At 42.7% G+C, this 13,361-nt stretch overlaps 1 protein-coding gene across 4 annotated transcripts in view; it reads right to left on the reverse strand.

The window, feature by feature from the left end:
* Nucleotides 1-2,406: 2,406 nt before the first annotated feature.
* Sox5 (SRY-box transcription factor 5) overlaps nt 2,407-13,361 on the reverse strand; it is a 106,721-nt gene continuing 95,766 nt past the window's right edge. For all 4 annotated transcript variants that reach the window (XM_059258773.1, XM_059258774.1, XM_059258776.1 and 1 more), the window contains 3 exons: nt 10,959-11,132; nt 4,602-4,818; nt 2,407-3,001 (listed from right to left, as the gene is read on the reverse strand). In XM_059258773.1, coding sequence (XP_059114756.1) covers nt 2,698-3,001; nt 4,602-4,818; nt 10,959-11,132 — 695 coding nt within the window. In that variant the 3' untranslated portion in view covers nt 2,407-2,697. The remainder of the gene's footprint in view (nt 3,002-4,601; nt 4,819-10,958; nt 11,133-13,361) is intronic.

A 13,361-nucleotide genomic window follows, 5' to 3' on the forward strand; every position in this document is an offset into this window, starting at 1 on the left:
GAACCCAGCACACGAAGTGGAGAACCCACATCAGTCAGGAGGGTTTGTTAACAGACACAGAGAAACAACTTTTTTTATAAATCTGTTTTCACATTGTATGTTATAATGGTATAAAAACAAGTGTCTATCTTTTTCTTATTCAGAATGCTTCGAAACAAACAAAAAATTGGCTCTAGATAATTGGTAATTAAATAACTAAAATGAGAAAAAGAGCATAAGTTAATGAAGATTGAACACGACCCTCCTACTAATTTACCCCTTCATATTAAACACCAGACTGACACTGCTGGGGCCCAAACTGTTAACACAGAGGAAGTCATGGATGGAGAAGCAAGTGTATGGGTGAGTATGTATGTATCATGTACACACATACATGTAAGTGTGTACATGTGTGCATGAGCTGGAAATAGAAGTGAGTTTAAATACCTAACAGTTTACTGGCTGTACTTCCAAATCAGAGCAGAATGAAATAGAAAGGGAGAAATAAAATAAATTATACATAATTTACTAATCTGGGAACAGCTGACCATTATTATTATTATCATTATTATTATTATTACTATTATTATTATTATTTTATCATCATTTTACAACACTAGCAAAAAGGCAATTCAAATGAAAATACAGTCATAAAAAAATCCAAACAAACCACAAACAGAAAATAGAACCAAATGTCTGACATGCAGGTATGATCAGCTCCTCCAAGCAAAACCCCAGAGCAAGACTTCTGTGAGAGAGAGAAAAACAAAAAGGATTTTTCTTCTTCTTTTCTTTTTTGTATGTGAAAATTCACACTGGAGGGTGGTGTTTGGCGGGACAAAATGAGAATGGGCTGGAGCACTATAACAGCTCCAGGCCACTGGTTCCAGCGCTTCCTGACTGATATTCAATCCGAAGAACGGTGAATGACCTGAAATGATTCTGTGTTTGTACAGGCCCTACCCCTGCCCTGGCCCTTTGGTTGGTGATGTCAGAATCAGCAGCCCTGGCACCACTGACTGTCTCTCTCAGCATGCACCCTGCTGGCAAATGGTCTTTAGTAGACTCCAACTACTGTGAAGGACCATGCAGTGGTAAGGGTCTCTGTGCTCAGCCAGGCTCCACTTTGTGGGGCTATGGTGAATTGTAACCAAATCCTGGTTCTTAGGGCATGAAATACACATGCCCCCCATTTGTGAAATGCAGCCTCTGACCTCATTGCATGGAGAGATGAAAAGAAAATCTTATAGAACCATCCGTTCTGTTTCCCTATCAGGAAAGGGTGGAATGGTGGAGACATAAGCTAATTCTGTATTTCTGAAAAATGGCCAAATGTATTCAGTCAAAACAATGATTGTTTTACTCAAAGTTTCAACAGGAAACACACACACACACACACACACACACACACACACACACACACACCACTAAGTAGCAAACATTAGAAGAAAGCAAATTGTCCAGGGAGAAGGGACCTCAGGAAGCATTTGGCTGGTAACTTCCATGTTTGCCAAGCACATCTCCATGGCACAGGGCCAGCAGGTCCCCCCAGTAATAAGCATACTGGAAATTGGAAAATAACATTTCTTAGCCCTGCACTGAGTTCCATTGTCGCTGGAAGTGCAAAATCAAGGTCAAGGTTGCTTCTAGACCACTTGCTTAGGAGGAGTGAGATTCCATCCCCACACATGGGTTTTGCTCACAATGGCCCAACATTATTCCCAATAGGAATGTATCTAATGTACCATGATCACACACACACATACACACACACAGAAATCCAAGATCAGAAAATATTTTTCTCTAAATTTCTATGTCTCTCTCTTTTTCACCTGAGAACGGCACCTACAGTTTCCATTAAAAAAAAAAAAATCAATCTCACCAGTTGCTGGTGCATCAGCTCTTTCCAGGGACTGTTGAAGGGTTAACACTGTCCCAACTTAAGAAGGAGCAGGAGTAAGGAAGGAGCAGAAAATGAAGTTGGTGATCGCTTCAGTGTGGATTTGGCACTTGCTCAAAGACGTAGTGTTGTGTGCAAGAGTTAGAGGTCTCTAAAGAAAAGGATTGCTGATTTTGTGGTGCGGAAGCAGGGAAGGCAAAAACAGACTCTTCTTTTCCTCTCTCCCCCACCCTCACACACAGGCTGCCATCTTTAAAGCAGAGATAGGGAGGGTAGAGGGGTCAAATGCCCATCCCCCTCTTTCTGTCAGGTGCAAGACAACAATCACAAAGGAGAAAAAAGGAAAGAAAAGGTAAAAGAAAAACCCAGAACCACCCCCCCTCCAAACAAAACAAAACAGAACTTATTTCTTTTTAAAAACTGTAGCACAAAACAACAAAACACATTCACAAGCCACTTGTTGGCACTGTGTACCTGAGTGAGAGTTTCTAGTTATAGAACAAACAGCCATAAAGTTTATTAAAAAAAAAAAAAGTTGACGGGTGAGACTTCAGTGCTGGGTGTAGCAGCTGAGTAACTGGCATTGTTTTTACCCATAGCTTATTTCAATCGCTTGGTGATGTTGTTTGCTTGTAATGGTTTTTCTTTCCGAGCCTTTGAGGCTGAGGTCTATCTGTCAGCTGATGTCCCAACTATTTAAGACTAACAGTTAAAATAACAGTCAGTGTATGAGAAAGTTAATGTGCTTGGCCACTGGCAAGGATGGACCAGCTAGGGCTTCTGTAAGTCCTCAGCTCACCGCAGTCTGTTGGCCCTTATCAGTTGGCTTGTCCTGCAATATGGTTTTCGCTGTCACTCCCATAATCTACATCTGGGTCATCTTCTTCCTCATCATACTCATCGTAAATCTCTCCGTTGATGTCCTCAGCTTGGATTTCCTCTTTGATATGAGGCTCCTCTCCCTTCACACCGTAAGTGCTCTGAATCACGGGCATCCCAGGCTCGGGGCTGCTGGATACACTTGAGTGCTCTGAGGGCAGGTGAGGGGATGGCATTCCTGCCATGGCGATGGCTCCAGGGTACACAACTCCGGCAGTTGCGATGGGAATCTGTGCTTGTTGCCTGTCACAGAAAAAGGAGGTGGGTATGTATGTGAGGTCTCAGCTTCACTCAGGCTCAGCACCATCTAACCGGAACCAGCATTCACCCAATTACCCAGCGTACTTAAAGGACATCCCACATTGATTCTAATGTCTTACCTGCTTTGATTGTGCTTCATAGATTAGGAGGCATTTAGTTGAATTGCCATTTGGTAATTAAAATAATCCCAATTTTCTATTATTAGGAAAAAATTCTGGCACAGAGATATTAAGCAAAATTACCCAGGAGGTTGCCTTCCAGTTCACTTTGCCTTCACTAGGACGGATGGAAAGAGTTTCTATTTGTCCTACAATGGAGCCTAAAGAAAGTTCAAGTGTAATGGAAAATATCTCTAAACTATTTAGAACTTTCATAATACGGTAATAGTCCCAAAGCATGAGAAGGTAAAGCTATCATGTTATCTACCCACTGTGTGAAATGGTATGAGCCCTTTTTGGGGTAGGAGGCAGAGCCAGCCTCGAAGACATACCACCCCAGAAATTGCCTGGAGCTCCACACTTGTTTCTACTGTCCCACTCTTGAGACTTTAAAACTTTTTAACCTGGGAACTCTGTCTTCTCGGGTTTGCACTGGCCCTGAGAGGTGACTTTAGCTGGTACTGGTAGGATGGGATTCACGGGCATCCATCTGGGCTTTCCTTCTTTCATTCATCCATTCACAGAACTACTATATACTCCAGAAAGGGTATCCTCCCAGAGCCCTGGGCAGAGCACACTGGCTCTGGAGGGGGCATGGCAGGTAAAATCACCTGTCTTTTATTCTTCAGCCACCATCTGCCTATACCCAGAGCGGTATTTGCTATCCTATGCTTTCTGGATCTTCTTCCTGTTACAAGTGAGTGACTTTATTCCTGTGTGTCTTGAGAATCCTGCAGCACCACTGCAGACAACATGCAGCATCACTGTGCAAGGCCTCGCTATGGAAAGCAGAGGAGAGCATCCTTGGGGCACGGTTCGAAATGCAGGATGGAACTCTCCTGTCTATGACCTTGCTGTGTCCTAAATGTAATCTCTACTGGATGAGATGCACACACAGAAGATGTGTATGTGCGTGCGTGCATGTGAGTGTGTGCACACACGCATGTAACTCTACATTATTTGGAAACAAGTGATTCTTTTGAAACTACGGTTAGGTTGTGCTATCTTGACTAAGCTACCAGTGGTGAATTTATCATGGTCAAGTGCTGGAAGTGATGAACAAAGTGCCCAGAAAAGAATAGGTAAGATCCAGCCCTATCTCTAAGTTTATAACGGCAAAGACCAAGACTATCTTTATTAGTGAAGTGATTCTGCTTTCAAATAACTTGTGAAAAAACCTCATAGAAGAGCAAGCAGCTGTCAGGGGATGCTTCTCCACATACAAACATAGAAACACCTATCTGTCTGTATGTTATGTATGTTTTCAGGGCTACAGACAGGGTACAAAATAATCTTGGAAAAAAGACTGCAGGTTCCTTTTCAAAAGGTCGCTCTGCAGCTTAACAGCCAAGGGACTACTCCCTCTGGAAAACAGGAAGTTGGCATGATGTGATCCAGGGCCAGGAGGAAGTTCTTTCTCATACCCGACATTGAAGTACTGCCGCATTTCCTGCCTCCGGTTCCGCATGATGGCCTTGTACTCCCCGATGCGCAGCTTCTTGCCATCCACCAGGCAGGTGCGCTTTGGCCTGGGCTTGTACTTATAATCTGGGTACTTCTCCAGGTGCTGTTTGCTGAGGCGGGCCTGCTCTTCATAATATGGCTGTTTCTCTAGGTTGGTCATAGCTTTCCAGCGAGATCCTGTGGAGACAAGGAGGTTAGGATGCCAATTTGCAGTGCTTCTAAGAATCCTAAAAAAAGAGATGCCATGGAGAACAAGGAAGAAATTGAGAAAAAAATGTTGGACAAAATCCAGAACTATATAAACATGTTTCTGATTAGCAAGATCAACTTGAAAGGCGAGATTTTCACAAGAGCAGAGGTGTCTGCAAGGAAATTATGCACCCAAAGACATGAGCACTGGGCAATGTATTATTTTTGACTTGAATGAACAGTTTAACTAAACTTGCTTATTATGCACTGAAAAGCTCAAGAATTTTATATGATGCAGTTAAACTGCTAAAAGCTCCATGTGAATTCATCACATATTGTGAATCTGTAACTTACTGAGTCTTGGAGTATTTCTATATTGAGGGCACATTGCTTATCACAGAAGTTCAAGTATCACATGGTTTTAGAAACTATGTCTATAAAACACATTGTGCTTAAAAATTAACTCCTCTAAATAGGTACATGTGATTAAAGTTATATGAGGAGTAGGATTGGGGGATTACCATGTGTGAGAACTGTGCTGAGAACTTGAGTCACCTTGGGTCCGAGATGGCTCATCAGCCAAGTCTGACTCCCATGGTGGATGGAGAGAAGTGACATGGGCAAGTTGTTCTCTGACCTCCACATGGGAATCCCCATGTTCACATAGTATGTTACAATATTTTAAAAAAGTAATGTCATCTTGCTACTATCATTCTTGTGAGGTAGACAACATTCCTGCCTGTTTTCATAGATGACAGAATTGATTTTCACATACGTGAAATAACCTACCCAACACCATGCACCTACTAACTGTAGATATGACTCATAAATATGTATTCTTGCATATACATTACTCTGTGATCTAGCAGACACTAGGAGCAGCATAATAAATACTCACTGAGTAAGACTTTTATTTTCACAACTCCTTTAAAAGGAAGCATGCCTTGTCTCGTGATAATCAACAATAGTGGAATTGATTCATTTTTTTCCCTTTTCATTGTTTTGTGTTGAATCTAACATGGATTTAGAGGGGAAAAAAACAAGTTTGAAGCCTTACTAAAAATAGCATATGATAATTCTTGCTTTAGGGTTTAGATAGGGTTGGGTGCTTTGGTTCTGTCAGTGTGGCCAAGTATAGTAAGAACGCAGGTAGTGGGGTTGCTATAGTCTTAAAACCTTAAAACCTTAACACCTTAGTGAGGTGAGGTATGCTTCTCTGAAAAATAATTAGCTCATCCTAAGTCAAATGTATGAACCCTACAAACTGAAACATAGGGGCTGCCTATAGCTGCATGTGGTGTACAGTCCCTTCTCTATGCCAACACTCAGCCTGGAATTCCATCATCCTTGTGTGGCATGGCTAAGGAGGGAAAGCTAATCTGACTGTTGTAGATCTGACTCATAAATGGGAGGTCTTCGAGGTAAGCCTCTCCAAGGTGGTGGAGAGCAGATACAATCACTGGGTGGAAGCTTTGGTGGGACACTGGCAGGTCTGTAGGTAAGAGTGCCCAGGAGGGAAGGAGAGGAAGAACACAAGTGTCCATTTCCTGCCACTGAATGGCCTGCGCCCCTGAGTAAGAAGACCATCACCCCAACAACTATCTTGATAAAGTCTCTCCATCTCAAGTCCGTCATGACAGCAACAGAAAGGGCCCTTCCTTCCTTCAGGCGTCATCTAGAGGACAGCTTAGAAGAAGCCATAATCATGTAAGTCAGGCAGGGCCGAGTACACTGTTGAGTACTCTCCTCTAGAAGTAGAGAAGAGCCTACTTGTGCCACATCATAGAGTGGACAGGAAGCCTCTCTTTTCTATGGGAGCACCAGCCAACTCATCAGCAGTGTTTTAGATGGCTTCCCCAACTCCCAGACAGCTTTTATCATTTCGTTTTATCCCAAATAGAAACTCGATTAGCAGAGTTCCTGGTTTTTATTCTAAAACTCGTGCTTGAGCAGCACGTCCAGTGTGATCAGCCCCAAACTCTACCTCACATTACATTCTAGAACAGTGGTTCTTAACCTTCCTAACACTGTGACACTTTAATACAGTTCCTTGTGTTGTGGTAACCCCCAACAATAAAATCATTTCACTGCTACTTCATAACTGTCATTTTGCTACTGTTAGCAATTGCTTGATATGTAGGTTATCTGATACGTGACCCTCAGAGGGTCACGACACACAGACTGAGAATCACTGCTTTGGCAGGCCTTTCCTATTGGTATGCTGCTTCTGGGTATGTCATCACAAACACAGATAATATACTATTGAATAAGATGGACTCTTTTCATGGCATTTATTGCCAGGATGTAGACCAGCTTTCAAACCACAGACCAGCTCATAAGGGTCAGTTTATCACAAACAGCCTCCTGGAAAGTAGAAATATAGTGAAAATCATGAGTCTAGGGCAGTTGACTCAGAGCAAAATCTACTATCTTCTCTGAAAACTAAATACAGAAATAAGGGAATTTAATTAGATTATGAAGTATTCTTCTTCCCAAATTTTCTCTAAAATATCTCTTCTCTAAGAAAAGGAAATGTTTATCCTGAAGGTAACCTGTCTTGTATTGACAGTCATTTTTATATTTCCTATCATGTACAGAATGCCGGGTTGGTAGGTGGAGAATTAAAATTCCCTGCTTTAACTTGTGACAGCGTGTTTCCACTAAGAGTACCCAGCCTTGGGCTATATTCTAAAATAAGGCAACATCATAATTACAAACACAAACACCTTTTGCTTTTAGAGACAGGGTCTCTCCAGGAAGCTCAGTTAGTCAGTCTTCCTGCTTAATATTCCAGGTTCTGGGATTATAGGCATGTACGCCCCCACTACTCAGCTTACAGACTTATTTGTTCATAATCATGAATTATGATACTCAAGTGCCACTGGGATGCAGCGGCCCAATGCCATCCTAGGACCGCGCAGTCTCAGTGTGGAGGCAAATTCAGTTTACATCTTTAATAATGCCTCTGGGTGAGGATAGCCAACTGGTAAGTTGGTTTTGGTCTCAATGGCCCCCTGGCAACAGTGGCAGCTGACTGCAGATCCCATAAACACGTTCATTGAGGATGGTAGCGAAGACATTGCGGTAGTCCAGCCTCTTCCCCTGAAGAGGTGGAAACAGTTACTTGGTTTGTGCCGGCAGCCATGTACAGTGAGGAAGTGGTTTGCTGTGGGCTGTTTGCAGTGAAAATGAATAGACTATTGGGAATGCCTCCTAACAAAAGGAAAGTTACAACGACAACAAAAAAATTGGTGCTCAAAATAAGAGAGAATAAGGAACCTTCACTTTGTGTGTGTGTTTGTTTCGACTTCTCAGTCTGGCAGTATGCTACAAGAAGAGAGCTGTGCTGAGCAGCTAGGTCATCTCCATGGGGCATGTAATGAATTTGCACATTTTACTCCGACTACTGTATATCTAATCAGAAAAAGATGTCCCCCAGTCCCTGATCTCGCGCCAAACAGTAAAAGGTGATTCCTTATGTTAACAATTTCAGCAGAATGGCTTATTAAAACCAGATTTTAGGGTATTATAAAATGCTTAGAAGCCCTTTAAAATGTCAACTAGGATCCCCAGAGACTACGTAAAATGTCAACCCAGCTCAAGCGCCTGTTTTAAGCAGAATGAATTAGCAGCATGCTGTCGGAGGCTGTTATCCAAAACAATCAGTAAAGAGAAAAACATCAAGCCTTCTTTGTACTTTCATATGAACTAGGCTATTCAGAACCATTTTGCAGCTATTTGAAGATTTTATATTTACTTAAAGCTATGACTAAATATTGAGGCCCCGAACACTTCAGTGTTTAATTTTTGTGTGACTATAAATGCTGTATGTTTAATTAATATGGCTTCATCAGCAAGTCTTGGGCTCGAACCATCTTACATAGGGACTGCAATGGCAGAGATCATATGCGCCTCTCACCTTAAGTCAGAAATGGATTCTCCTAGCCAGTTAGTGCTTCACCATAAGGAATCTTTGCTACAATTCCTAGAAAAACGATTGTCTTAAAAACAACACTTGCCTTTTTTGTTTGATGTGTGTGTGAGTGTGGTGGTTGATCGTGGAAACCAGATAAGGGCTTTGGGTACTCCAGACCTGCAGCTACTGAAAACCTAACTCAGGCCTCAAGCATTCTCAACCACTGAGCTCCTCCCCAGTCACCACAGCACCACTCAAAACCATCCGCTCTTCTCTCTAGAATAGTTTTAACCAGTGAGATGGATTTAGCACTGAGATACTTTGTCAAGTGATTCCAGATGATTCCAGGCATGTTCAAGTTTGGAGAATTCCACCAGACACAGTGGCACACTCCTTTAATCCTAGCATTTGGTAAGGAAGGGCAGGAACTTTGGTAAGAGTTCCTTTGGTAAGGAACTCTCTCTGAGTTCGAGGCCAGCCTGGTCTATATAGTGAGGCCCTGTCTTAAAAACTACTGGGAAATTCATGGGTTGGGTAGTCCATGATGAAGGAGAATGGAGTAGGTAAAGGGAGACGTGGGTCAGTGATGGGAGAGGCATTAGAGCCATGTTTCCCCTTCATCTCTTCAGCAATGTACTTGGTACCAAGTTATGTTTTCATATAGAAAAATCCTGTTTCTGTAACCGAACTTCACTTGTTCTAATCTTTCAGACAACATCCATGCATTCATCTGGAAACTATTCTAGAGGAAAACACTAACACAAATATACATTTTAGTGCATGTGTTTTTATGTGATCTAATGGCATTGCATGTGCACCTCGTGACCTGGGTGGCATCTGCTGCCTTTCCTGAAAATATGGGAGTATAAATACAGAAGGGCACATCCAGTCACTACTTGTTGGTGATCAGTTCTTTAATGGACCTGCAAAGATATTTCTTTATAGTGTACATTTAATTCTAAGAGCGTCATTGATTTTAATAAAGCTTAAATAGTCTATGCATATACTATTTCTTATTTTCAAGACCTATTTTTTTCTGACAGAGCTAGGTGCTTTCATTCTGAACTCTAATGGTTAGAGAATGGACAATGCAAAAATCTGCCTTGTTGTTCTCGTCCATCATGCTACTTGGAAATAAAGATGAGGATAACGGTAATAACATGGTGAGGGCAAGGTTAAAGACAAATGGAGAATGGAACCTTCATTTGCTTAAGTTCTGCCTGGCTCTTGTCTTAAGTCAGTCTACAAGAAGTCTTTCTATATTCTGTACCCTCCCTCCCTCTCCATCTTCTCTATGTCCACTTTGGGGTAAATGTGTGCCATGTCTTCTGGCATGCTGGGGAGTGTACCAGGAAGTAAAGCTTCTGTTCAGTTAAGCTCAGAGCTATGCCACATCCCTAAGAGTTACCAAGAGCACCTTTAGTCCATAGGGTTACGGAATGTATAGGAATGGAAATTCTAGATCTTAAGTTCTGATTAACCAACCTGTGGCCTTCCACTCTCCTTCCCCCTGCACATCATGCACACTAAACACAACTCTAAAATCCATACACGTCTACAAAGGAAGACAAGGGAAAGATGAGACCTGCATGACTAGTTCATGAAGGAAATGAAAAAACAAAGGCCATCACCATGAATGCCTTGTATGAAAGCTACACTTCCTCTCTCATAAATCTTAAAGCAGGGGGACTTTACAGTAATGGGCATGGCCATTCCCCAGGGGGCATTACTAACTGGGCTTATCATACATGGGATAGTCTGTTGTTCACAGGGCCCTCAGTGATGGTGCTAACATTTGGGAAAAGTAGAAAGCAGGAGCAGGCTGCCTTCCATACTCAGAGTCTTTCCCTGATCACATGAGAGTAGTGCACATCTATTGGTATCCACTCAGGCCTCCAGTTCTCCTTACCCAGCACCCCTCAGGCCTCCAGGCTCTCTTTACCTATAACCCACTCAGGCCTCCAGGCTCTCCTTACCCATAACCCACTCAGGCCTCCAGGCTCTCCTTACCCAGTACCCACTCAGGCCTCCAGGCTCTCCTTACCCAGCACCCCTCAGGCCTTCAGGCTGTCCTTACCCATAACCCACTCAGGCCTTCAGGCTGTCCTTACCCATAACCTACTCAGGCCTCCAGGCTCTCCTTACCCATAACCCACTCAGGCCTCCAGGCTCTCCTTACCCAGCACCCCTCAGGCTTCCACACTCTCCTTACCCAATATCTTGCTGATGTTGGAATTGTGCATGTCAGGAAAAGCCTGAAGTATTTTCCTCCGTTCATCTTTTGCCCACACCATGAAGGCATTCATCGGACGCTTTATATGGGGCTCGTTGCTGCCACGTCCCCGAGATTCCCTGTAAATTCTTGACTCTGAAACTCCGGCGCTTCCTAGAAACAGGGAACATCACCATGCATGTCAGTGTTGAGACTCTGGCACCTACTCCCGATGACTGTTTTCTTAGTCTATTAAAATATCTGAAAACAAAAAGTACTTCTGATAATGGTACTCCCAGTTCCTAAGACAGATGCTTGCTTATGAAGTGTCTGTGATAAGCCTGTGGCAGCAAATGTGTATTTTTAACCCAGTTCTCATTAGTTCTTGGGCTTTCAAAGGACTATGGACAGTTTGAGAGCCCATGGGAAGCTGGGACGTACTGTTTTTTGGATTCTTTGGGTGTATCAGTACTGCAGAAATATTACAGATACAAAGGATCTGATAAAACTATGGGACACTCAGGGGTGTGGCAGGCTGGGTTAGGAAAGGCTACACCAATACTGTGAGAACCTGAAGAATTTGTACCTCCCTTTTGTCTCTGAGGACACATCAGTAAAACATGCTAGATAGAATTTTGGCCAAAACAATATAAAGATCTCCCTTTAATATGGTGTTTCTTTTTAATCATCTATCTGTCTATCTATCTATCTATCTATCTATCTATCTATCTATCTATCTATCTATCCTGCCTGTAAAAGGCAATAGGCAATGGATAGATGCAGGAGAAAGAATCAATTAATTAGTATGTTATTATTGGCTCTTCAGTTTTCTGTCATGTTTAAAGTAGGGAGAAGAACATATTTTACTGAATGTTTTCTCCTAACATGCTATCAAAAGACCAATTGATGGTTGCATTTAGATATCAAGGGTCACTGAAGATAAAGTACCCCTCAACTCCCACGAGTCACACTGAACCTCAGGAAGCTGCACTCTCCCTCCTCTGGCCTCATGTGACTTCATAAAGCATCTTTGTCAGAGTAGCTCACAGCTTGAAAGCCAAGATGCTTGGGTTTTGGTGATAAGAACAAGGGGAGCCAGGAAACATGACACTCTGCAGCTAAGTCTTCACTGGTGCCATTATTTAAAAAGAAAAAAAAAAAACAGCATAAAACTTAGATTCTGGGACTTTCTAGTGCTGTGCCACCAAGAAAATCACATCTCTCTTTTTTAATTCCCCCTTATTAATCCATACACCAAAATCTGAAGAAGCGGTAGGCAATCAATCAATATTGCCTCTATAGGATTGGCAAATTAAAAACAACAACAGCAAAGCAGCATCTCTCTAGGTAGCGCAGTTCATGGTTCCTCATTCATTATGTGCTCCTTGCTCCATGTAGACTGGAAGCTACTTTGCATATGCACACCACTCAATTAGACAGCGGCAGTACAAGCTTTGCTGTTGGAATGCTCATTGCCAGAGTATATTTTATCATGCAAGCATAACTTAAAATTGATGGAATGTGTTACGACCAATAACTGCCTCTTGATTGACAAGCACAGTGCTAATGCACAACATCATCTTTCTGAAATGGGTTTGTAACTAGGGAATGATCATAGGCACATCTGCCGTTTCCGGCTCTTACACCTTACAGCAACATAAGCCATGAGAGCAGCAGTGCGGGACTTCGTCAACTCTAAATAGGCTCTTTGTATGTACATCAGCCAGGTTTATTCTCCCTGATGCAGTAGTAAGACGCAGACGGGGATGGATGCAAGCTTTTTTTTTTTTTTTTCCTGGTGCTCCAATTGAACCTGTTCAATTTCAATGGGATCACGAAATGAGTTGTTTAAGCTTGCCTAGCTTTTGGCTGCTGAGAAACTTGATGGCCAGAGAAGTGTGTGTGCTAAGGAGTCTCAGGGACTCCTCCCTTCTGCAGTCTGTATCTCCAGGGTTTGCCAAGTTTTTTTTCAGCCTGCAGCAAGGCTGGGCCACTAAAGTCACAAAACACATTAACCTGGTACTAGAAGAAAGACCTGGTGGGGGTCCTGTATAAGAGAAATTATATTTTCTTCTTATGCTCTCTTTACTGTCTCAGCTGAATTGGGTATCTGGCTGCTGGGTGAGATGTTTGAAGCTTGAGGTACAGGAGGGGAGCATGGAGTTCCCCATATGGATGCTGGTAAGATGGGGTCTAGATGTGAGGTTAGAGTAGTGTCTGTCTAGTAGTAGTGTGTGAGGACAGTGTGTCAGGGAAGGCTCCAAATGCAAGGAAAATGCCCACAGCATGTCCTCTGAACCATACATTTAGCTGTGAATGCAAGCCACAAAATGAGCTGATAGATATGCAGTTCTACAAAGTTTGGCATACAGGAAATGAGGAGGCAATGGGCAGGGTGGCTGC

Source organism: Peromyscus eremicus, chromosome 3, assembly GCF_949786415.1.
Source record: "Peromyscus eremicus chromosome 3, PerEre_H2_v1, whole genome shotgun sequence".
Lineage (NCBI taxonomy): Eukaryota > Metazoa > Chordata > Mammalia > Rodentia > Cricetidae > Peromyscus > Peromyscus eremicus.